The 21,443-nt window shown below is 44.4% G+C and overlaps 2 protein-coding genes across 3 annotated transcripts in view; one reads left to right on the top strand and one right to left on the bottom strand.

Moving 5' to 3' along the window:
- Window positions 1-1,351: 1,351 nt before the first annotated feature.
- On the bottom strand, window positions 1,352-2,968 carry psenen (presenilin enhancer, gamma-secretase subunit). 2 transcript variants are annotated; one of them, XM_015940688.3, is made up of 4 exons: window positions 2,831-2,968; window positions 2,365-2,449; window positions 1,988-2,092; window positions 1,352-1,834 (listed from the first exon to the last, which is right to left on the bottom strand). In XM_015940688.3, exons 2-4 carry the CDS (start codon window positions 2,423-2,425, stop codon window positions 1,695-1,697), a joined length of 306 nt encoding a protein of 101 aa, XP_015796174.1. In that variant the 5' UTR covers window positions 2,426-2,449; window positions 2,831-2,968; the 3' UTR covers window positions 1,352-1,694. The 2 variants fall into 2 exon arrangements, with proteins under 2 accessions (XP_015796174.1, XP_054597301.1); XM_054741326.2 differs by having other exon boundaries at window positions 2,365-2,446; window positions 2,831-2,967.
- A 315-nt stretch (window positions 2,969-3,283) lies between these two features.
- The window catches only part of kmt2bb (lysine (K)-specific methyltransferase 2Bb), a 43,109-nt gene continuing 24,949 nt past the window's right edge, over window positions 3,284-21,443 (top strand). The window contains exons 1-25 of the mRNA XM_054741311.2: window positions 3,284-3,694; window positions 7,657-7,735; window positions 7,914-11,333; window positions 11,428-11,609; window positions 11,778-11,897; window positions 12,057-12,243; window positions 12,431-12,662; window positions 12,744-12,811; window positions 12,890-13,147; window positions 13,252-13,358; window positions 13,623-13,748; window positions 14,040-14,153; window positions 14,254-14,400; window positions 14,489-14,581; window positions 14,649-14,766; window positions 14,843-14,956; window positions 15,058-15,242; window positions 15,367-15,468; window positions 17,470-17,580; window positions 17,674-17,750; window positions 17,840-18,057; window positions 18,149-18,252; window positions 18,323-18,460; window positions 20,350-20,508; window positions 20,596-20,713. Coding sequence (XP_054597286.2) covers window positions 3,299-3,694; window positions 7,657-7,735; window positions 7,914-11,333; window positions 11,428-11,609; window positions 11,778-11,897; window positions 12,057-12,243; window positions 12,431-12,662; window positions 12,744-12,811; window positions 12,890-13,147; window positions 13,252-13,358; window positions 13,623-13,748; window positions 14,040-14,153; window positions 14,254-14,400; window positions 14,489-14,581; window positions 14,649-14,766; window positions 14,843-14,956; window positions 15,058-15,242; window positions 15,367-15,468; window positions 17,470-17,580; window positions 17,674-17,750; window positions 17,840-18,057; window positions 18,149-18,252; window positions 18,323-18,460; window positions 20,350-20,508; window positions 20,596-20,713 — 6,973 coding nt within the window. The 5' untranslated portion in view covers window positions 3,284-3,298. The remainder of the gene's footprint in view (window positions 3,695-7,656; window positions 7,736-7,913; window positions 11,334-11,427; window positions 11,610-11,777; window positions 11,898-12,056; window positions 12,244-12,430; window positions 12,663-12,743; window positions 12,812-12,889; window positions 13,148-13,251; window positions 13,359-13,622; window positions 13,749-14,039; window positions 14,154-14,253; window positions 14,401-14,488; window positions 14,582-14,648; window positions 14,767-14,842; window positions 14,957-15,057; window positions 15,243-15,366; window positions 15,469-17,469; window positions 17,581-17,673; window positions 17,751-17,839; window positions 18,058-18,148; window positions 18,253-18,322; window positions 18,461-20,349; window positions 20,509-20,595; window positions 20,714-21,443) is intronic.

Raw genomic sequence — 21,443 nt, 5'->3', positions numbered from 1 at the left:
TTCTGTTCCCGCTCCTCCTGAATGAGGCACAGGGAATGTTGGGAATGATTCCCCCCCCCCCAGTGGCTGTCAGTCTGTTTTTAACTGGAGTTACATAATGAGTGGGTAATTCACCTTGCCTCTGTCAGGTCAGCCTGAGACCCCTCGGGTGTTCTGGCACGTGCAGATGAGAGGTTTAGGGGATGGGTGACACAGCTGTTCTAGGATTAGCGTGTTTATAATCCACGTCGTGCAGTTGTTCTTTTCATTATTGGTCGAAGACACAATATGAGTGATTACTTGTGCAATTATCAGAGCTGTTACAGGCTGGTTGTCATGGAAGGTCTTTCCAAAAATAAGTTCAACGACTGTCTGCCGTCCGTGAGCGGTCTCTAGGCAGAGCTCTCCATGTCAGCATGTGCTGTAGGGCTGGGTGGAAATGTAACACACTTACAGAGAGTTAAATAAATCATTTGCATCAAATGAATTTATAAAATCAAACTTAAAACATTTCAAGTTAAATCTGCATATTGGAAGTCCAGTCTGAATATTTAAAGTCTAAACTAATCAAGTGTAAATCAGTGTTAACCCAAATTCACTGTAGCCTCAAAATAAAAACGCGTTGGACTTTTCCCATAGTCCCTTCGATGGTACAATAGTGAGTTTTAGAACCATGAATCATTTGCGGAGAACCCAAATAGGAACATTGGTGATAGATCCGTGGTTAAAATGATCTCACCATAAGTGGGACACTTATCGTAGACGATATCCTCACCTCACTTCCATCTTGGTTTGTTTTCGTTTAATTTCAGTCTGAATCTGCATGTTATTTAAACATTTACTTCAAATCCACATTTATATTTGGATGTCAGCTTTTAAATGTAACTTTAAATCTAAATAATTTAAAAATGGTTTGATTTTGTTAAACATTGACTGGGTTCCTGATGTAAAATAGAATTTCAGTAATTAACAGCACCCTGGATGGTCTCCTGCCTTGTGAAAAGCATGCTGCCGGTCTGATACGTCCTGTCCTGCACTGTGTGCATGTAGCAGGTATGTGCACATGTCTCCCGTTAGCAATGCTCAACCTGTCACTTTAGCTGCAGCAGGGACTAAAACTGGCACTGATCGTGTTATGACTCACACAGGATGAGAAGGAACAGCAGACGTTTGAAGGGATTACGTTATTGGGTTTCACAACAGGCGCCAGCGGTTGTCTGGGCTTTATGAAACAAGGATCAGCAAGGAATTTACATGATGGAAATAGATTAGATCAGTTTCCAAAAACAAATTACACACAAATTATACATACATATATACACGTGTGTGTGTGTGTGTGTGTGTGTGTGTAAGACTTAAGACTAGACATTTGTTTTCATAGATCAAAAGATGAAGCCTTTTTATTCCTCAGCTGCAAGTTAAGAGTTTAGCATCTACAATCACACGATCATCTTTCAATTTAAAGTAAAAAAAGCAAGGGTAGTGGATTTCTTTTAACAAATTTGAATGTGCATCATCAAAATCACAAACCCAAACTCTATAGACAAAGATGCCTTGAGGGGAATAATATACAACAAAACATCAATGTGCAGTAAAGCTTTATGGACGTGGGATTACAAAGAGACCAACATCGTTCACTCAGTTAGAAGCAGCACTATTTGGTCCATGACAGTGGACCACAAGTTATGGGTAAAGACATGTCTTTTAAGAACATCTTAAGGTGTTCCCAGTGGAATGGTAAAAGATAGGTAATCCCCCACTGCCCCCCACTGTGCTCTGAAGTGCTGGAAAATGGTTATCCATGTCGTCAGAACTGTGAACCAAAACAACAGCCCCAGCGCTGATCGCTTTACATCTAGAAAAACAGAAAATTAAGCAAATGTTAGATGTGGCTTAAACAAGACTGAGTTACCCAACAGAACATTGCATTTAAGCAAACTTACAGCAAGTATTAGGAAAAGGTACATTTCAATTGTGCTGTATTTGCACAAAACTCATATGTACTCACATGTTTTCATTTGTGTCTGTTCAGTGTAGGCTGGCTTCCTAAAGGCTTCTCTAAAAAACCAAACAACATTCACGAGCCACAAAAATGGAAGACAAGCAAAACCACCTGGAAAATATAACAAAAACACGTTATCAAAGACATCCAACGCACTAATTATTTTCATTAATTTCTCGTTCACAAAACCACCACTCATGTTCCCCATAGCACCCTCTGGAGGCAGGCGTTGCAGATTTGAGCCTTAACTCCACACGTGTTTCATGAGCATTTTTTAACTCAGAAGTTCCCCTGAAGGACTTAGTTGTTCGTCCTTTTATCAGAACTTATTTTGAGCCTGAGAGGGTTAAAAATAACTGCGTTGATTTAATGAGTATTCTCACATAGGTAATACTTTCTGCAGAGGCCAAGCTTCTCCTCGTTGGGAAGTCGTTCCAGGTTCATTGTTAAGTTGCAGGAGCCCTGCTGCTGTAAACCAACAGATGCAGACACAGTGGGACCTTTAGCCAACTATGCAAAATTTGGATATAATATGATTTACTTCAAACGCATTTTCTATTTTAATGTGAAAATTACTAAGCGAATTACTAATATGCGAAGTACGTTTATGAATACTGTTCAAAACAAAAGCATGCAATGCGGCAGTCTCTTCATTAGAATGACTAACCAACTTGATCAGGTGACTCTAAATCTGCCTCAGGCTAACGTTAGCATTTAGCTTAGCAATACAACGGAGTTGTTCCTCCTACATCTAGCAATGACAAACAGAAAGTCTCGTAGTCTAATCCTATTACATGTTTTAACCGAAAGTCAATATACTGAACATTAGTGCGATAACACGTCTCTTACTTTTACTGGACCACACAAGAAAAGCAAAAATAGTCGATTAACAATCGTTGCCTTCTAATTGTACACTAATCCTTCCCTTTTTTCTTCGTCATCCTTGTCTTTGTTTTTGCTAGCACACGCTATCCTATACTCTATACTGCCACCTAGTGGACAGAGCAAGACAGCAGACAAAGTAGCAGAAAATAATGTTTCTACACATTTAAAAATATGTTATTAAAATAAATGAAATAATTGAAGAGAAGTGTACGCAAATTAGGTGTTTTTAAATAGTTATCCGAATATGAAAATTTTAATTAATGTGTACAATATTTAGGATAAATTATGACCATGTTATTTCTACAGTTATCATGTAAAATTGTTATTAGTGTTATCATGTAAAATTGTTATTAGTGTTAAGGAATATGCCAACATGATTAACAGCCACTTCCGACAACCTTGTGACCTTTCACCGAGAGAACTCACTTTCCCATGGACCACCGCGGCTCCCCCCTCCCATCTCGCGCCTTCCCTCTTGTCTCCCCTCAAACTGCTAGCCGACGGTGTGTTGTTGTAGAAGCAATGATGGCGGCAGCGGGATGCGGATCAGCAACCGCGGCTGCCGTAGGAGGCCAGAGTGGAACCGCTACAGCCAGAGGTCGTTTCCCCGGTCGGCCTTGGTCTTCGCGCAGTCGTTTGCGTTCTGAAAAGCGTTGGCAGCTCGGACGATCAAACTCAGAAGCTGATGATGTGACTACCGTAGGGCCAAGGCCCGCAAACCTGGCTGTTTCGTTAAACGAAGACCAGTCTCACTTGCGCCTACTTGGAATAGAGGCAAGCCACAAGATCCTTGGCCAGGCTGGATATAGCTCTAGTGGGAGTGAGGAGGTAAGGTGCCACAATGTACCAGGAGTTAGCATATTTATATTTATTATTATGACATTTTATGTTATCCTACATATACACGAATGAGTGCTCTACGCGGCAGTGTGACTAGTGCCATGGAGAAACGTCAACATCCTATCGCCAGGCTAGCGTTAGCTTCACATGTTAATCAGCGTTAGCGCACTTGAGCTTACTATTACATTTAATAAAGAGTCGTAACGAAACGTCACTTCAACCACACAGTAAAGCTGCATTAAGTGGAGTTAGTACTGTGCTTTTAGTTGCTATTAAATCCCTTAAATATTTAAAGCTGATACGTAGAATACGCTTGCATTTTTCTCTTTTATTAAGCACAAAAAGCACAAAAACCAAATTGTAAACATGCGCCGCAATTATTTCGGCCCACTCGTTTTCGGGCCAGCGTATCAGCTAGCCTGCTGGTAGCCAACACAAAGAGGGGAAAGGCTCCAGACTGCACTAGCGGCTAGCTGCTCTGCTTTTTATACGTTGTCGCTTGTCTGTCTAAAATTAGCTTCATTACAATGCATCTGATAGTTGCTTTTTAATTAAGTTCACGTAAGAATTTATGTAAGCTTTTATTATCTACTTTTGAAGCTCATTTGCAGTTAGAATGAGATCATGCTTTCGCTAGCTGTTAGCTTGTGTTAGCAAACACGACATAGGTTTAAATGGTGCTGCAGAAGCTAGTTGTATACACTAAAATTGTAAATGTCACACGCACTCAGTAGTGCCTGGCTAATACTTACTATTGGTTCCGTGTGCGGTTTGAGGTCCGAGTTTCTAGTAGGAGGAAGATGAAAAGTGTTGAGGGAACTGCAGATGAGTACACACGTATATTTCTCTATAGCTACAGCAGATCGTGCATGGGATGGCAGACCATCTTTACTAGACATAGGTATTGATCAGTAAATGTATTATTACTACTACTACTACTGACCACTTTTAGGTTATTATGGATGACTTTATACTAAACAGACACGTTTCATTGCACAGCCTGTCATAGAGTGATAACTATTGGCTTATTCAGGTGTGCTGACAAGAAAAGTCATCAGATATCAAATATCTCATCTGCATATTTGTGAATTTCCTTTTTCTGTTTCACACTTCTTAACCTCCACCACTCACACTGCCACAATACAAATTTTGCACACATTTTAAGTGAGTTTTTTTAACTAAAAGATAAACCAACTCAGATCAGTTATTAATACAAGTCAATCAATCAAAGCTTTATTTATAAAGCGCCTTGCGCAACCCTGTCAGGAAGCCCAAGGCGCTGAACATGGTACAGTAGAAGTACAAATATAGAGAATAAATAAAAAATAAAAGCAATTCAAATTACAGAATACAAATTACAAAAAAAGGTGAAACATTCTAGTACAGGACAGATGGGTAAAACAAGGGATAGAGTGAACCAATGAAAACTGTGAAAGAAATTCAACGTAAAAGAGGGCTGAATCAAACATGTTCAGGAAACGCCAAGCGGAGGAGGTGGGTTTTTAGGCGACTCTTAAAGACTGGCAGAGATGGGGACAGCCTAACTGAGGGTGGCAACTGGTTCCAGAGTGACGGCGCTAGGACTGAGAAAGCCCGGCCCCCGCGAGTACGACACCTAGAACGAGGGACAGCGAGCAGGCCTTGGTCAGAGGAGCGCAGAGCGCGTGATGGGGAATGTTTGTTCAGGAGTGAGGCTAGATAGGGAGGACCACCACCCTGGAAGAAATTGTAAACAAAGACAAGGATTTTGAATTGTGCACGATAGCAAACCGGAAGCCAGTGCAGGGAGGCCAGAACTGGACTGATGTGGTCCCGTTTCCTGGTCCCAGTCAGGAACCTGGCTGCGATGTTCTGCACAACCTGTAGCGACGCAGTGATGACTGACACAAACCTGCATATAGAGAGCTGCAGTAATCAAGCCTAGAAATTACAAATGCATGCAGTACCCGCTCCAGGTGGGCTCTCGACAGCATAGGCTTGATTTTTGCTAGGCGTCTCAGGTGAAAGAAACTGGACCGGATCACTGAGTTGATGTGAGCATCAAATTTAAGTCCAGCATCAATTTTTACCCCCAAACTGGTAACAACTGGTTTTGAGAAGGGAGAAAGAGGGCCAAGATCAACATAACAACCCACATTCCTGCTGTTGGGGTGAAAAACAATGAGTTCTGTCTTTCCCTCATTCAGATGCAAAACGTTGGCCATTAGCCAAGACTTCACCTCGTTAATACAGGACACAAAGGACTGGATAGAGTGACCTTTCTCCTGACACAATGGAGAGTAAATCTGGCAATCGTCAGCATAGAGATGGAATGATAGGCCATGTTTACGAAAGATTGACCCCAGAGGTAGCAGATAAATGGCAAACAAAAGAGGGCCAAGGATCGATCCCTGCGGGACCCCCCAGCGGAGCCCCTCCCAAGAAGAAAAAACATCACCCAGTTTAACGTAGAATGTCCTGTTGTGGAGATACGATCTAAACCAATCCAGAGCAGACCCCTTGATCCCAACCCATCGTTCCAAGCGATCGAGTAGAATCGCGTGGTCAACCGTGTCGAAGGCTGCTGTCAGGTCTAACAACAGAAGCACCACAGATGTACCCTGATCTAGTGATAGATAGATATCATTTAGGACCCACAGTAGAGCTGACTCTGTGCTATGGCCAGACCTGAACCCTGATTGGAAAACCTCAAACAGATCAGAGTCAGCTAAATGTGAGATCAGCTGCTGATAAACGACTTTCTCAAGCAGTTTAGATGTAAAGGGCAGGGTAGAGATAGGCCTGTAATTTTCGATCACAGAGACATCAGCACCAGGTTTCTTCAGGGTCGACCGGATAACTGCTGCTTTCAAAGCAGCTGGGACAACACCTGTGCTGAGGCTCCCATTGATAATCTGACCAAGTGAACGGCCAAGGCACGGAAAGGCAGCCTTCCAGAGACGAGGCAGCAGAACATCAAGTGGAGAGTCAGATGGCTTCTGCCTCGCAACAAGCTTACTCAGCTCAGAGTATGAAACGGTATTGAGGGAGCTCAGGGTGGGTGGTGATGGAGGAACTGGAACAGTGTCAATAAAGTTACCGGAAATATCTGCTCTAATGCCCGATACTTTATGAACAAAGAATCTGTGAAAATCTTCAGAGTTTCCAGCAGCTGTAGGAGACATGGAGCTGGGCTCCTGATACACCAGAACAGAGTTTAGTGTTTTGTAGAGAATCTTGGGATTCTCTACAAAAGTGTATAGTTGATCTTATTACCAAAGAGCAGGAAAGCATACTGTTGCTCTTGCTTTTTGTATCCCCGTCATTATCACCAGAGCTGTAGTGACCGACTTTTGTACCTTCAAAGAGTAATTTAAAATTAGATCATCACATTTAGCTTTAACAACACACTCTGCAGCTGTGCAGATCACACCTGGGACAAAAGTTGTGCAGAGTAAAATTGGCGTTTGTTGCCAATTTTAACTTCCGTAGGTTAAAAGATTATTCATAATTTTCGTTTTAACAATTTAATGCAGCATATTCATTGGAAATCTTCTGAGGTAACAACATTCTTGATCAATAATAATCTGTACTGAAGTTAATTTCAAACTCTTAACAATGAAAAACCTGCATTAAAAAAGCTAATTTTTTATTTCCTCAAGTTATTCATTTGGTTGTCATTTTTGTTATCAAGCATATGCCTTATTCATTGCAACCTAAATAACATGAATGAAGAGCCCACAGTGCCTCTGATCAACTAACAAAGATTTGAACAATGTTTTTATTTTCCATTTTCTTTTATTGTGCATTATTACCCACAGTCCATTGCACTTTGGCACATAACAGGCACAGTTAGATTAGGAAAGAAAAGTGTTCCTCCAAAAATGTTACTTTTCTGTTGCAGCTATAATTTTATTCTCATGGTTCTGCTAAACAACTCCTGACCTTTTGTTTTTTTTGGTCCTCCCAAGGGTGATGATTTCAAAGGATTTGAATCTGACAGAAAACGTTTGCAAGAACCCACGATGTCTCACCAAAATTCTTCCAAAGGTAAAGAAGCTGTAATTTTATCACAGGAGATATTTAATGAGACGCTCTAGTAAGATCCGAGTTAAACGTTGGTTTATCCATGGAAATACCTTTAAACAAATCTAAATTCATTCCACTTTTGTATTTGGTGTAATAAACTTTGAAGTAGACGTTTGATTTTATGTCGTGTGTTTTTTAGGTGATGTTCTCAAGACAAAATCTAAACGAAGAATTGAGAAGCTGCCACAGAAAACCCCAGCAAAAGATGCAGCTATCCCACCTGTTCCTGTTAAAGCTGTGGAGGACAACGCAGCCGTGGACGCAAAGCCAGCAAAGGATTTGAAGAAAAATTTGAAAGGAAAAAACACTATGGACCGGCAGTCCACTAAAAGCAGAGCTCCTGCAGCGGCGCCGAGGATTACGATAAAGTTAGTGGCCAAAAAGAAAACGGTAAACGAGCCTCAGAAAAGATCAGTGAAGACGCTGAAGACGAAAGAAGCGCAGGACCGACCCGACGTTAAAGACATTCAGGACGACCAGATTTTAAGCGCACACATTAAAGTAAAAACCGAAACATTTGTGGAGGAACAAGGCTCCGAGGATAAAGGAGCAAGAAGCATACCTACAAGGAGGCGTGGGAGATCTGCCATGAAGGAAGCAGAACCTGTAAGCCAGACTACTGCCAAAGTTGTGGTTGGTGACCAAAAATCAAAAGAGAAAGAAGTGGCTGACACGGGAAATGACATCGAGCCCGTGGAGCCCAAACCGAGAGCAAAGGAAGTAACGAAGAAAGCAGCGGCACCTCGGGTTTCTGCCGCTAAACAAGTAACTCGTCGGAGCAACAGAGTTACTAACCCAGCCTCTAAAAAGGCCACGGGCGGTGTGTCTGAAACTGACAGCTCCAATAAAACCACTCCTGCTCTGACTGTGCCCAAGTCAGAGCTTTCAGACATTGTCGAGGCTAAACCTCCAGCTGCTAGAGAACGACGACGGCAAAGCAAAAGGTTAAATAAAGATGTTTCAGTGCCAGAAAATTGCGGCTCATCATCTCCAGAGCCCGATAAGTTAGACACAAAAAACAAGGAGAGTTTACCCTTTACAAATGAGGAAGAGAGGGTCCCAAGCCTAAAGTTAATAAAAATCAAAAATCCCAAATACGATCCGCAGAACCACGGGAAGACTTCGGCTCGGAAGAAAAAGCGAAGAAAATATATTTGGACTTTGACATTAGTGAAGGGAAGAATTCAACCACCTGGGCCTGAAAACACGACCAAAGTACCAGCAGAGACGGTGGATCAGCCTGCTCCATGTGACACCAGCGTCAACAAGAACACAAAAGGACAGGGTAGAAGATCCAAACCAGAGAGCGCAGCCCCCAAGGAGAGCGTGGCAGTCACCAGGAATGATCTCCAAAACGAGCCTGCCTCGGAAAACTCTAGTTTACAAGCTGAAGTTGAAACACCTACGCAAGAAACCATTAAGACCGACAGTGGGAAGGTTGTACCGCCTCTTCAGATCAAGAAGGTTTCTTCTCCTGGGAAGAAGCATAAAAGCTCAAAGCCGTCATTTTTAATCCAGCAGGTTAGCCCTGAAAAGAAGGAGGACGTTCAGAAAGATCCAGCTGAAGCTCACGAAGAGAAGCCATCTTCTCCAGATGGCGAGGCTGCTCCTACTAGGACATTAAGGAGAAGGACGCCTAGTGTTGATTCAGCAAACACCAGATCTGTCAGCCAGAAGCCAGCGGCCACTCACAAACGAATATTACGAAAAATCCAAGAGAAAGGGACTCCACAGGTAGAAGTTCCCCCTCAGGTCTCAACTGAAGATCCCACCTCTCAAGCTCTTCCCACAAACTCTTGCCAAATTTTGCCAGATCCACCACAAGATGCCAGCCTGAACTCGTTGGACGTTCTTGAGAAGGATACTTTAGAGGTTAATGACGGTTCTTCACAGTCGGCAGGGGAAGTTTGTCCACTGAAGGTGGAGAAAGAGGCAGAACCACAGACTGAAGAGATCAAACCACTACCTGTGCCTTCCAAACCTAGGAAACCTAGAAATAATAAACTAGTCAAAAAGAAGAAAAAGGCCATGGTTTCACCAGATGCCACTGTAGACACGGCTCCTGTTGCAATCGACTCGACTGCTGCAGAACCTGTCCAAACAGAAGATGTGCAACCCTTAGTTGTAGAGGTCAGTCAGCCTGAGGTGAAAGAGGTCACACAGCAGGACGAAGCACCAGAGACCAAACAGGACCCTACGTCAGTGGAAGAGGAGCAGAAAGAGTCGCCGGTGAAGGAAGAACCACACATGCAGCTGATCGACACTCCGCCTTCAGAGGTGCCGGAAAGTCTCGCAAATAAGCCAAAAACTTTCAAAAAATCTCACAAGAAACTAAAGAAGACACGCAAAAGCTTAACTGGACCACGTCCCAAACACAGGCACAGAGACAGAGATGGGAAATTTGCTCCACTTACATTATCCGAAAGTCAAAGTGTCGATGAGGTGGATGATAATTACTCCCATGCAACCCCTGCTTCATACCTGGGCTCTAAACTCATCGGAGTACAGAAAAAGTACAAAAAGAAGCGGAAAGGATTTCATTTTATGGGATCCAAAAGGCCTAAATCAACATCGAAAATCATCTCTACACTGATGGAAATGGGGTTAGGACAGGGAAGTTTAAAGCAGGAAGAAGCAGACACCCCAGTCGACTCGGGACAAACGAGTGTTGCTAACCCCCAGCCTGGAAAGTCCAAGTTTGTAAAAAACATCAAACACTTCATTATGCCCGTTGTAAGCGCTAGATCTTCCCGTGTCATCAAGACCCCGCAGAGATTCATGGATGATGCTGGAATGTCGGTGTTGCCTCGCAGAAACTCTCCCAAGAAGGGTTTGCAGCTGGGCCTGCAGGTACGCTCCGGAAAGAGGCAAGACGACGAAGCAGAAAGAGCCATCTCCCCCATCTTTCCTATCAACGAGGAGGACATCCTTAATGAAGCTCAGCTGGATGTTGATCTGTTTTCAGCTCAGGACCTGGATGATGACCTTGACCTAGCTGATAGCCTGTTTTGTGACAGAAAATCCAACAAGAATGAAATGAAGGAGCCCTTTTTAAAGAACTCCAGCTTCAAGTGGCATCTTTCAGAGGAGCCCGACGAGGGGGTGTACACACTGGACACAAGCCCAGTGGGCAAATGTGAGAATCTGTTTTTATCCGTGGATAAACCGCCAGAACCTTCGTCAGACCTTATGGACTTTCTGAGAAAGAAAAGTTCGCCCAAGTTTAACAAGCAAGCAGCTCAACTCAAGATTTACCAGAGATTAAAGAAGCCGCACACGGGACTTCCTAAGAGCAAAGCCACGCAGGAGCTCGAGCCTGCGAGCAAACCTGCCGCGCCTCCGGTGGATTTAGCAGAAGGACTGGATGACGAGGTGATGAGCATCAGTTTGAGACAACGGGACACGAGCACAGAAAAGGCCAAGTCTAAGCTGAAGATAGAGGACCTTGATTCTCCAGGGGTAGTGAGGAAGGTTTCCGTGTGTGTCCGGGGGACCAACTCCATCGCACTTCAACAACGTGGAGGAGAAGCTTTAGCAGGAAACACCGTCCTAGCCTCAGGTACCAGTGTTGAAACCAATCTGTTTATTAGTGCTAAATGACAGGTGATCCGTTTCTGATGCAGGTGGAACAAAACAAACTGCTTCCTTTGCAGGAGAGCCGAAGCCTGCACAGAACTCGGGCGCAAGCAGAGGTGTTCATGTAGGTTCTGTGGAGAAAGGAGCTCCACAGCGAGCTCGCCTCACTGGTGCAAACAAAAGAATGTTGAATCTCCTGCGGAAAGCCAAGGTTCAGCTCATTAAAATCGACCAGCAGAAACAGCTGAAGTCCTCTGGGGTAAGGTCAAGACGCCGTGATCAGATTAGTCATGCCTTTTGTCTGTTAATCAGACCTTGCTGTTGTAGCTGATTTGTTCTCTTAATGTTGTGAAGGGAGTATTTGTAAAGACCAATGAGGTTTTTCTCAGACTTTAGACAGTGACGTGTCATTACTCTACACTTGTAGCTTTTATCGGGTCCAGCCGGAGCCAGGTCTCAAGATCTCACCTCAAAGAGACAGAGGAGGAAGCAGAGGCTGCGGCGTTATCCTGATGTTCCAGTCAAGACCGAGCCTCTTCAAGGACAAGTGAGTGGTTGGATCAATACGCCCGAGAGGAGGAGTCATCGATCCAAGCTCAAATCTCTTTTTGTCTGTTTTTGACAAATCCCAGAAAAGTAGATCCAGTCGGTGAACCTAGCCTGTGTCATTTTAGTTAAAGTAAAAGTTGTTTGTCTTGTCTTTTAGCCGCAGCTCATTTCCCCACTCTGTCAGGAGTTCCGCAGAGCAGGAGGTCCACGAATCAAGCACGTGTGCCGCGCTGCCTCCGTGGTGCTGGGGCAGCCTCGGGCCCTCGTTCCTGATGACATTCCCAGACTAAGCGCCTTGCCGCTGCATGAGAGATCCGGCATTTCCCCATCAGCTGTCACTCAAGGTCGTTATGATCAGGATGAACATATTTATTTGGTTTGATCATTAGAGTTCAGTTAAAAACAGTCTCAAACCCAGTTATTTTATATGAACATGCTACTTTTTTATCAAGATCTTTACCTGGGAAACGGCTTTAATGTTTTATCCTCACAAAGGTTCGGAGAAATTACTCCGGTGTCTCTCCATCACAGATGTTGGGTCTCAGTCGGAGCCGGACAGCCCAGGACTTTCAGATTCAAAGGCAACAAAATCAAAGAAGACATCGAATTTTGCGAAGAGGAAAGGACTCGGCCCGTTTGGGTACCGCTCACGGAGGTGTGGCGTGTGCAAGGGCTGCAACCACGAGGACGACTGTGGCGACTGCATAAACTGCCTGGACAAACCCAAGTTTGGCGGTCCAAACACCAAGCGTCAGTGTTGCGTGTAAGTTCATGTCCTCTGCTAAGTTAGTTTAACTGTGAAGTGCGACGCACCTGATTCATCCCGGCTCTCGTTCACCACCAGCTATAAGAGATGTGATCAAATTGAAGAGAGAAAAGCTCGCAGACTTAGTGGGAGGACGGTACCCAAAGGTATTTTTCTGCTTCTCTCTTACATTTAGTGTTTTTCTCTAAAACAGTTTTAATAATCCAGTTCTTTTCTGTGTTAAGGATCCAATAAGCGTAGGCGGCCATCTCTCAGCGTGGGTCACTCGAGTAACGACGAAGGGATGGAGGGTGCCGGCGACTCGCCATCTGGCCTCCAGACCGACGGCCACAGTCCATCAGTGAGGAAGCAGCCAAAGCGTGTGGTGAAACCTCGCGTGTATTTCGACCTGGTGGATTATGACTCGGATCTGGACGAGAAAGCTTTGTGCAACTCGGCCTCACCGGCGAAGAGACGGGGTGCCGGACCTCGTTTCGGCCAAGGTGATTTCTGCATACGAGACAGAACAACCAACCACATTTCTTCACCTGTAATATTTTAGTCACAAAGTTTGTGGAGATTAGTTATTTTTTCTCTTGTCCTGAAGATTTTGTGTCTCTGGATGGGTTCTGGGAAGACTTTTCAGACGATGAAGTCAGGCATCGCAAATCTAGTTCACATCGGGTACCGCAGGGTCGGCGGAAACCCGAGAAGGTGGGTGACCTCATACGGAGATCCCTTGTTGGATCTGAGGATTTTTCTGACAATCTTTTGATTTAATCCTTTTAAGCAAATGTGTTTTAAAGCCCAAAGCATTTTGCTGTGTAGCTTTGACATTAGGTGGGTAGCAGAAAACATAAGGAGGCCATCGTTGTTGATGAGACGGTTGCAGTGCTGATGTGTTAGATTATTGTTTACTAGTTTAATTCTAGGAACCTGTCATGTGAAGAAAAAACAAGTTGTGGACATGTCTCTCAGGTTCTGTCGTCTCAGAGTCCTTTGGAGCAGACCCCCCCCAGCGTCCTTGCTGCTCTGGCTCATGGCTTTGAGCAGCGAGACGTGGAGTCTTCTAAACCGACTCACAAAATCAGGGTCGACTTCAAGGTAGGACGCGTTTTTCTTTTCACTGTAAACTCGTTTTAATGAGTGAATTAATGGACAGTTTGTCCCTTTTTTAATCAGATTTCATAATAAAACTCATTAAAAAACCCTTTAGGATCCTTTATGTGCCACACATTTTTGGCCACTAGGGGTCAGTCTTTTATTTGGTCAAGTTTGAACTAAAAGTAAAATCTTTATTTATCATGACACAAGAAGGATAAACACATTATACCCTCCCAGAGGTTAGTCTGTGGGCTCTGGCCTGTGACGGATCGGTTGTTGTCTGATCTTCAGGAGGACTGTACTCCAGAGAACGTGTGGAACCTGGGTGGTTTAAGCGTGTTGACCTCTGCGCCGCTCATGCCTCCCTACGTTTGCTTCCTTTGTGCCAGTAAAGGCCAACACGAGGTGACTGCTCAGTGCTCTCTGCTGTTTAAAGTTAATCAGCGTATAACGGTTGCATCATCATATTTAAATCGTATTTGTCGTCTGTGGGGTTTTCATACAGATGTTATACTGCCAAGTATGCTGCGAACCCTTCCACCGGTTCTGCCTTGAACCTGCTGAACGTCCCTCGGAGGAGAATAAGGAAAATTGGTGCTGCAGGCGCTGCAAATTCTGTCATGTGTGTGGGAGAAAAAACAAGCTCTCCAGGGTAAGGAGAGGCAATTAGACTTGGTTTTGGTCCTTGGGATAAAACTTCCCCCAGACTCACATTTGCACCCTTACATGTCCTCCTCCAGCCTCTAATGGAGTGTGAACGGTGCCAAAACTGTTACCATGCTTCCTGTCTGGGACCAAACTATCCAAAACAACCCAAGAAGAGGAAAACCTGGGTAGGATTATCAGAAAACACAAAACCAGGGAGGTGTATGTTCTACTAACATGGCCGTGTCTCTGCAGGTGTGTATGACATGCATCAGGTGTAAAAGCTGTGGTGTCACTCCGGGGAAGACTTGGGACACCGACTGGAACCACAGTAAAGGCCTCTGTCCAGACTGTTCAAAACTCTACGACCAGGGTAGAGACTCCTTACCACCCTGTCTTTGTTTATTGTCCAACAAGTTGGCTAAAGTAGTCTTTGTACATTTTCTTAGGAAATTACTGTCCAATCTGCTTCAAGTGCTATGAAGATAACGACTATGATAGTCAGATGATGCAGTGTGGCACGTGCAACCACTGGGTGCATGCCCGATGCGAGGATCTAACAGGTGAGTCCTGCTGGTTTCCCCGCGTGACGGCGTGTTTTAGTGCTTGTTAAAGCCTTCGTCACATTTTCCTGATTTTAATATCACCGCTTGACTGATTTCAGACGAGCTGTATGAGATCCTGTCCAGCCTGCCAGAGAGCGTGGTCTATTCGTGCCGGCCGTGCAGCGTGACCCAGCCAAGCGCCTGGAGGGAGCTGCTTTACATCGAGCTCAGGGCCGGGGTGGAGAAGGTGCTGGCGTGCTTACTGTCCTCCACCCTCACCCAGCATCTTGTTACCTGCTCACAGGTTGGAAACGCAGACTTTTGCATTTGAACGTTTGTTGTCACTGAAAGCAGTTGATTGGTTGGTGAGGGGGTTTGCCCTGGAATTTAAAACTGACATGATCAAACACACGCTGGTTTTGTTTTAGTGTGAGACGTTGGTTGACCCCGATGGTGGAACTGAAGGTCAGCCAGCCTGTGACCTTCGAGCAGTCGGCAAGAAGTTCGACAAAGGCCTGTATACGTCACTGGTGAGCTCTGAGCTATTTGATGTCAACACTAAAGCCGGGCGTACACTGTGCGACTTTTTCACTTTTTTGAGCCGATTTTCCAGTCGTGCGAGAAGCCACGACATCGGGGCGAGTTTTGCGCCGAGCGGTCGTGTAGTGTACAGGGGGTTACGAGAGGCGATTAACACCACGTGACCAGCAGCCGATCAGCAATCGTGAGGTCGCACGGACTTCTGGTGTGTTTAATATTTCGCTCGTCCCTCGTGAGGGTATCGCACTGTTGAAGCGGCGCTGCGAGCAGCTACGATCCAAAAAGTATCAGAACCGCTCACGGCGCATGCGCAATCCTGCATCAACGCCGGCCGGTCGCTCGCTATTTCCCTAATAACACACGCTGTTCGTTTTTGTTTCTACACGTTTTTTTTACCCACAAAGATTGTCAACAAAGTGTGTTTGTCGTGTTCATGTCAAATTAAACTGATCACAAAACACAGATTTACTTTCTTTATTTCGTTTTCCTCATCCAACCCCCATAAATCCCTGTGTGTCCTCCTGCAGCACTCCCGAAGGACAACAGGCAAGACAAAAAAGTCTGACGTGTTGAGTAAAAACTGCTATTTTTAGCACATTTTTAGGGCCGACGTGTTGCTACCAGACGTACAGTGTGAGCAGTCAGGTCGCATGCGAGAATTGGGTCGTGCAGTGTGAGCACATGACTCGTGAGATCTGCTCTGCGAGGAAGTCGTACAGTTTGAGCTGAAGCTGAACGCTGCGAGTGAAAAAGTCGCACAGTGTACGCCCGGCTTAAGGGTGTTAAAGGGAGACGTGGCGACTTTTTCATATTTTTAAATCAATTTCTTCAGCAAGTACGTGCTAAAATGACCCTTTACTGGGTTAATGAAAGGTCACCCAGCCCCGGTCTGTGGTCAGAATATTCAAACAGGAAGTGTGTGTGGAGTAAGACTTGTGGTGACTAGCTCTTTGACTCATTTAACAGGAATAACAGAAATGATTTCATAAAAAACACAAATGTTTTCTCCAAAACTAATTTGAGAAATCTGTTAGCCAGGAATTAGTAACTTTAATGATTCCCTCTCAGTATGTAAAACGTTCCCTACACTCTTTTAAAGCATCATTTTCACATCTGTGTGAAAGTTTCTGTTTGATGTTTAAATTGGGATCGCCACATCACCTCTTTAGCCAGTCTGTGTACTGGTTCTGTTAAATGACCCGGCTTTGGCCTTCAGACGTCACCCAGAGAAACGGCTCTTGTTCTTGATGACTTTGGAACACAGTTGTGCTTTCTCTCGCGGCTGAAAGCTGATCAGGTCCTGTAGCTGCAGAATTGGCACGCCCCTCCAGCTCTCCAGCTCCGTGCATGACATTGTTTGAATAATTAGATGGGGTGATGTTTGGTTTTTAGTGAACACGTCCTCCATGTTGACCTTCATCCATCTGGATGTTGTTCCAGAAGTCTCCTCTAATCGTTTGTAGCCAGGCTGCCAGTCCTCTGTTTAATTCTGCACAGAGAACCAGTCTGGTTACTCGCAGGCAGAGAGGCACGTGAGGGGCGGGACTAGCCAGCTCAAAAATAACCAATCAGAACAAAGGCGGAAATGCCGACTAAAGCTGTCGTTTTTTAGCTGTAGTCAAAAATGGCGTCTGGTGATGGCGCAAACATCTTTCTTTAGAACGTTTTTTAGAGCTTCTACTTGTTTTGGTTGTAAAGACAAGTCCAAGTCATTTAGATCAGAGGAAAGAGCCGCTCGAGATGCCGTCTTCATAGTTTATGAGAAACTCAGCGTTGCGGTGTGTGACGTACGCTGCTCAGCGCTAATTGGCTCAGGGGGTGGGGTTATTTGAGTAGAAGAATTCCCAGAAAGAAGCATGTGGTTAGCGTATTCTCAGCAACACGCAGGATCTTCACGGCCAGGTTGGACTCAAGTGATCAGTAGTTCTCAGGATTGCCTGTAGTTATTGTTTTTTAATTCTAGCTCCTTGTTTTTGTTTCTTTTCTAACAGAAAAAGTTCCATGAAGATGTGGTCCAGGTGGTGCGAAGGAAGCTGGAGCTGGAAGAGCACCTCCCAGAGGAGCAGAGGCCTACTGCCCTAGCACGCTCTTACTACTTAAAGGTACAGCAACACCCAAAGTGAGCTGCTGTTAAAGTGTCATGAACAATAAACGGTTTCAGAGCCAAACACAGATTTCATTATTTTACCATTTAGCTCCTGGAGGAGGTGTTTAACTGGTTCAACGGTCAGGACCCAAAGTTGTGGACCCTTTCTACCAAAGACTTGCCCATGTGAGTGAAAGAGACTTTTAATTAGAGCGATTTAGTCAGTGTAACTCACACAAGTTATTAGCCGTCATACTCTCGTGGTCCTCCTTCAGGGGGATGCTGTCCCACGCTGTTCATCCTCCCAACACCGAGCACGTTTACGCCCAGTGGCAGGAGAGGAGGCAGCTTCTGTCCAGGCCTCCGCTGGGTCTCCTGCTAGAGGACAACGGACAGAGCTTGGACATAAAGGAGGAGGAGGCGGTTTCTCCGATGTCGGGCGATCCGACAAGCCGTAATCATTTCAGAACTAGCAGAACTCTCAGAATCAAAGGTCATTTGTGGAAAAAATACAAATATTATTTTTGCTTTCAAAGTAATCTTGATGCTTGGAGGTTAGTGTTTACATTTATTATCTTCTAAAGGTAAAAGAGGCAGACTTTCCAAAGCAGATCTGGACACAGGATGGACTAAAGAGGATGAAAGGCAGTGCTCTCTGTGCCAGAAATACGGAGACCTGAAACCCAACGTAAGTTTTACAGTAAACGTGGAGATGCGACCCACCAGGTCTTGATTAGTGACTCACCGCTGCTCTGCAGGAGGCGGGGCGCCTGCTGTACCTGGGCCAGAACGAGTGGGCACATGTCAACTGCTGCCTGTGGTCGGCGGAGGTGTTCGAGGAGGACAACGGCTCTCTGCTGCATGTGCACAGTGCTGTCACAAGGGGGCGCTTGATGGTTGGTTCATTATTCTGAAATGTATCTGTTAACAAATCCAACTCTAACACATCAGTAGAGATTAGCGTTTATTTAAAACCAACGTTTGATACTTAAATGAGCAGAATATTTCAGTAGAAGGGCCTCTGTTTGCAGAAATAGTGATTAGGTCTGAGAAAACTGATGAGATGATGGTGAAAGGCGACTTAGACATTAAGGCCGATTGCTGCCGTCCTAAACAGTTTTAATCTTTCATGTTTAATGTTGGGTCATGTGACCGTTGCATTGTAAAGGGTTAATTTATGTGTTATTTAATGAACCATGAGACATGAGATTCCATAGGAAATAGGAAATCAACCTTATGGATCTTTGGGTACTTTTAACCAGAAGATTGGAACTTTTTATTGCAGGGATTATGTAACACTTCGTATTAACTCAGAGACAACAGAAGAGAAAGCCAAGTTTAATAAGTTTAAAGATTTATCACTAAACAAATTAAACTAGACTAAGTTTAAACACTAAATGTATGGTGTAACTAAGGTGAAGTGAGACGGAGAATGGTGTAATGTGGAATGTTGTTCAGAACCAGCAAATCCGGAGAAACGATAAGTTCTGATGGGAGTGAAGGTGATGTCTTCGCTCTAAGCTTTGATTCGGAGATTCATAAACACATAAGACGCCAACTTGTCGCTCCACACATACCCTTAGAATGAGACCTCCGTACAGACCCAGGCTGCCAGGTCCTCGAACCCCTCTTTCGGTCCGGAGCCGATGAAACAGCGTCAGCAGTACGACAGACTAGTCTTTGGATTGTCTCCAGGTAAAAAGCGACAGTTGGTTGACAGCGTCAGATGGACCCGGAGGGTCAATGAGTTCAGCTTTTATTCTGAAAGGAACCATTGCAGCAGGTGGAACAGCAACAGATGTTATCCAGCTTGTCGTTGGTTCTTTCGGCTGAAGAGGAAAGTTACGGATTGGCCACTCCGACAACTTCTCTAGAACGCTTTGAACTGGGATTAAAGATGACGTGGGCATAGTTTTATACTTCGGATGTTTTGGTTTATGGTCGAATGAAAAGACAACAGATTTACCAAGCACCACCAAAACCACGCCTCCGTCAGATCTGGCAGATTCTGATTGGGTCAGTGAAGGCCATGTGTCGTCTCTTGACGCTACATGTGATCAGTCTCTAACGGAAACATTTAAAGTTATATTACTTATGATATTCTATAGGATTATAATAAAGTAATTAATATTTTCATTTCACAGATTGGTTCACATTTTATTATTGACTAACACTTTGTTTGATTAGCTTATTAAAAATAGAGTTCTTTGATTTATTAAAAAGGACGAGTCCTTTGTCTTCATTCTTCTCTTGGGCTGGAAAGGAAAACAGTTTGGAGCAAATGCATGAGACCTTGAGGCCAGATCTCATGCAGATTAGTTCTTGCTGAGGAGAGGGGGAACTGACTTTTAGGTGGAAAACCGTCATTTCATTCCGTTACACCATTTAGAATATTTAAACTACATTATATTTAGCATGAATGCATTATTAATAGGTAATATTATTGGGAGTGATGCATTACATCACTGATGACAGAATTTGAATAATTTCCAGACTCTGGGACCAATTACATAAATTACACTTTCTATTAAAATATATATACTTTTAGGGGATTCGTGACCGATGGTGATGTGAAAGTTTATAAACCAGCACTTGCAAATCTTTGTTATTAGGGTAGGGTATAAAGAGCAGATTTTCTCCAAACTGAGGCCATTCAGGGAGCCACCTTCTGTGGATAAGATCTAAAATCTTGGTAGTTTTTATGCAGAAACCAACTAAGATGGTGAAAATGTCTGGTTTTACTCACCGGTGACATCCTCATTGGTTTCTTGTCCTTTGCCACCAGCGATGTGAACGCTGTAATCACACCGGTGCCACCGTGGGCTGCTGTTTGACATCTTGTCAAAGTAACTACCACTTCATGTGCGCCCGCTCTCGGCAGTGTGTGTTCCAGGATGACAAAAAGGTCTATTGCTACAAACATCGGCATCTCATCAGTGGCAGGGTAAGATCTGCTCCTTCTGTGTTGTTGCAATCTAGACGTTTAGACTTTGATAGTCACCCTCTCACTGACTTGTCCTTTGTTCTAAAGATGACAACAGGTCAGGAGTTTGAAGTAAACCGCAGAGTGTATGTGGACTTTGAAGGGATCAGCCTTCGCAGGAAGTTCCTGACTGGCGTGGAGCCCGACCTGATTAACTTGATGATCGGTAAGCTGTGTTTTTGTTCTACACGGCTGCTTTTGTTTCCTCCTTTAATGGTTTGGTGGGGTTTGAACTAGGGCTGCACAATATATCGAAAAATGATCGTTATCGCGATAACGGGACGTGCGATAGGCCCAACGCAAAACACGTCAAAAACAGCGATAAATGTTTGGTTCAAACATTTCCATCTGTGTCATACATCTACTTTTTGTAAACCAGCTCTGTTTTTTACGCGGAAGTATTTTTTGACCAATCAAATGTAGCCCTTCTGATATGCGGCCAATCAGATGGTTCTGTTCACGTAATACGCCCGCCCCTACATAGACCCTTTAAGGATGGAAAGCAACACCTGAACAGTGTTAGCGACGCCGTTCCCTTGTTCGTCATGCTGGCTCAGAGCAACGAACACACTTTGTGCTGATGTTTCAGGAATCAGCGCTGCTTTCAAACGTGAACGTGAGTCCGCTCGGTGTCGTTAAGCAGCTGATAATAACCGGGCTGACTCCGACACGTGCTGGTGAACCAACCCACCTACCTCCATGTTGCTAGTGTTCCACCGGGTGGTGACGTTAGCCCCAGGCTCCGGTTAGCTTCCAGCTAAAAGGCTACAGCACTCTCCTCCCAGTCCCACCCTGCTAAGGAGGGCCTGGAAAAGTTCCCCCACACATCAAAGTGATTTTTCATTTATAACCTTGTTAATCAGGATAATTGATTTGCTGCTGCACATAAACTGTCA

The sequence above is a fragment of the Nothobranchius furzeri genome, chromosome 5 (assembly GCF_043380555.1).
Source record: "Nothobranchius furzeri strain GRZ-AD chromosome 5, NfurGRZ-RIMD1, whole genome shotgun sequence".
NCBI lineage: Eukaryota > Metazoa > Chordata > Actinopteri > Cyprinodontiformes > Nothobranchiidae > Nothobranchius > Nothobranchius furzeri.
Note: the sequence above shows the minus strand (reverse complement) of the source record. Positions and strands in the feature narration are given on the sequence as shown.

Coding starts and splice junctions, on each gene's coding strand:
- psenen (XM_015940688.3), bottom strand. CDS start 2,425: ATGAACCTGGAACGACTTCCCAACGAGGAGAAGCTTGGCCTCTGCAGA. Junction 2,093..2,364: donor CTGCAGAAAGTATTACCTAT/GTGAGAATACTC, acceptor TATATTTTCCAG/GTGGTTTTGCTTGTCTTCCA. Junction 1,835..1,987: donor ACAGACACAAATGAAAACAT/GTGAGTACATAT, acceptor CTGTTTTTCTAG/ATGTAAAGCGATCAGCGCTG.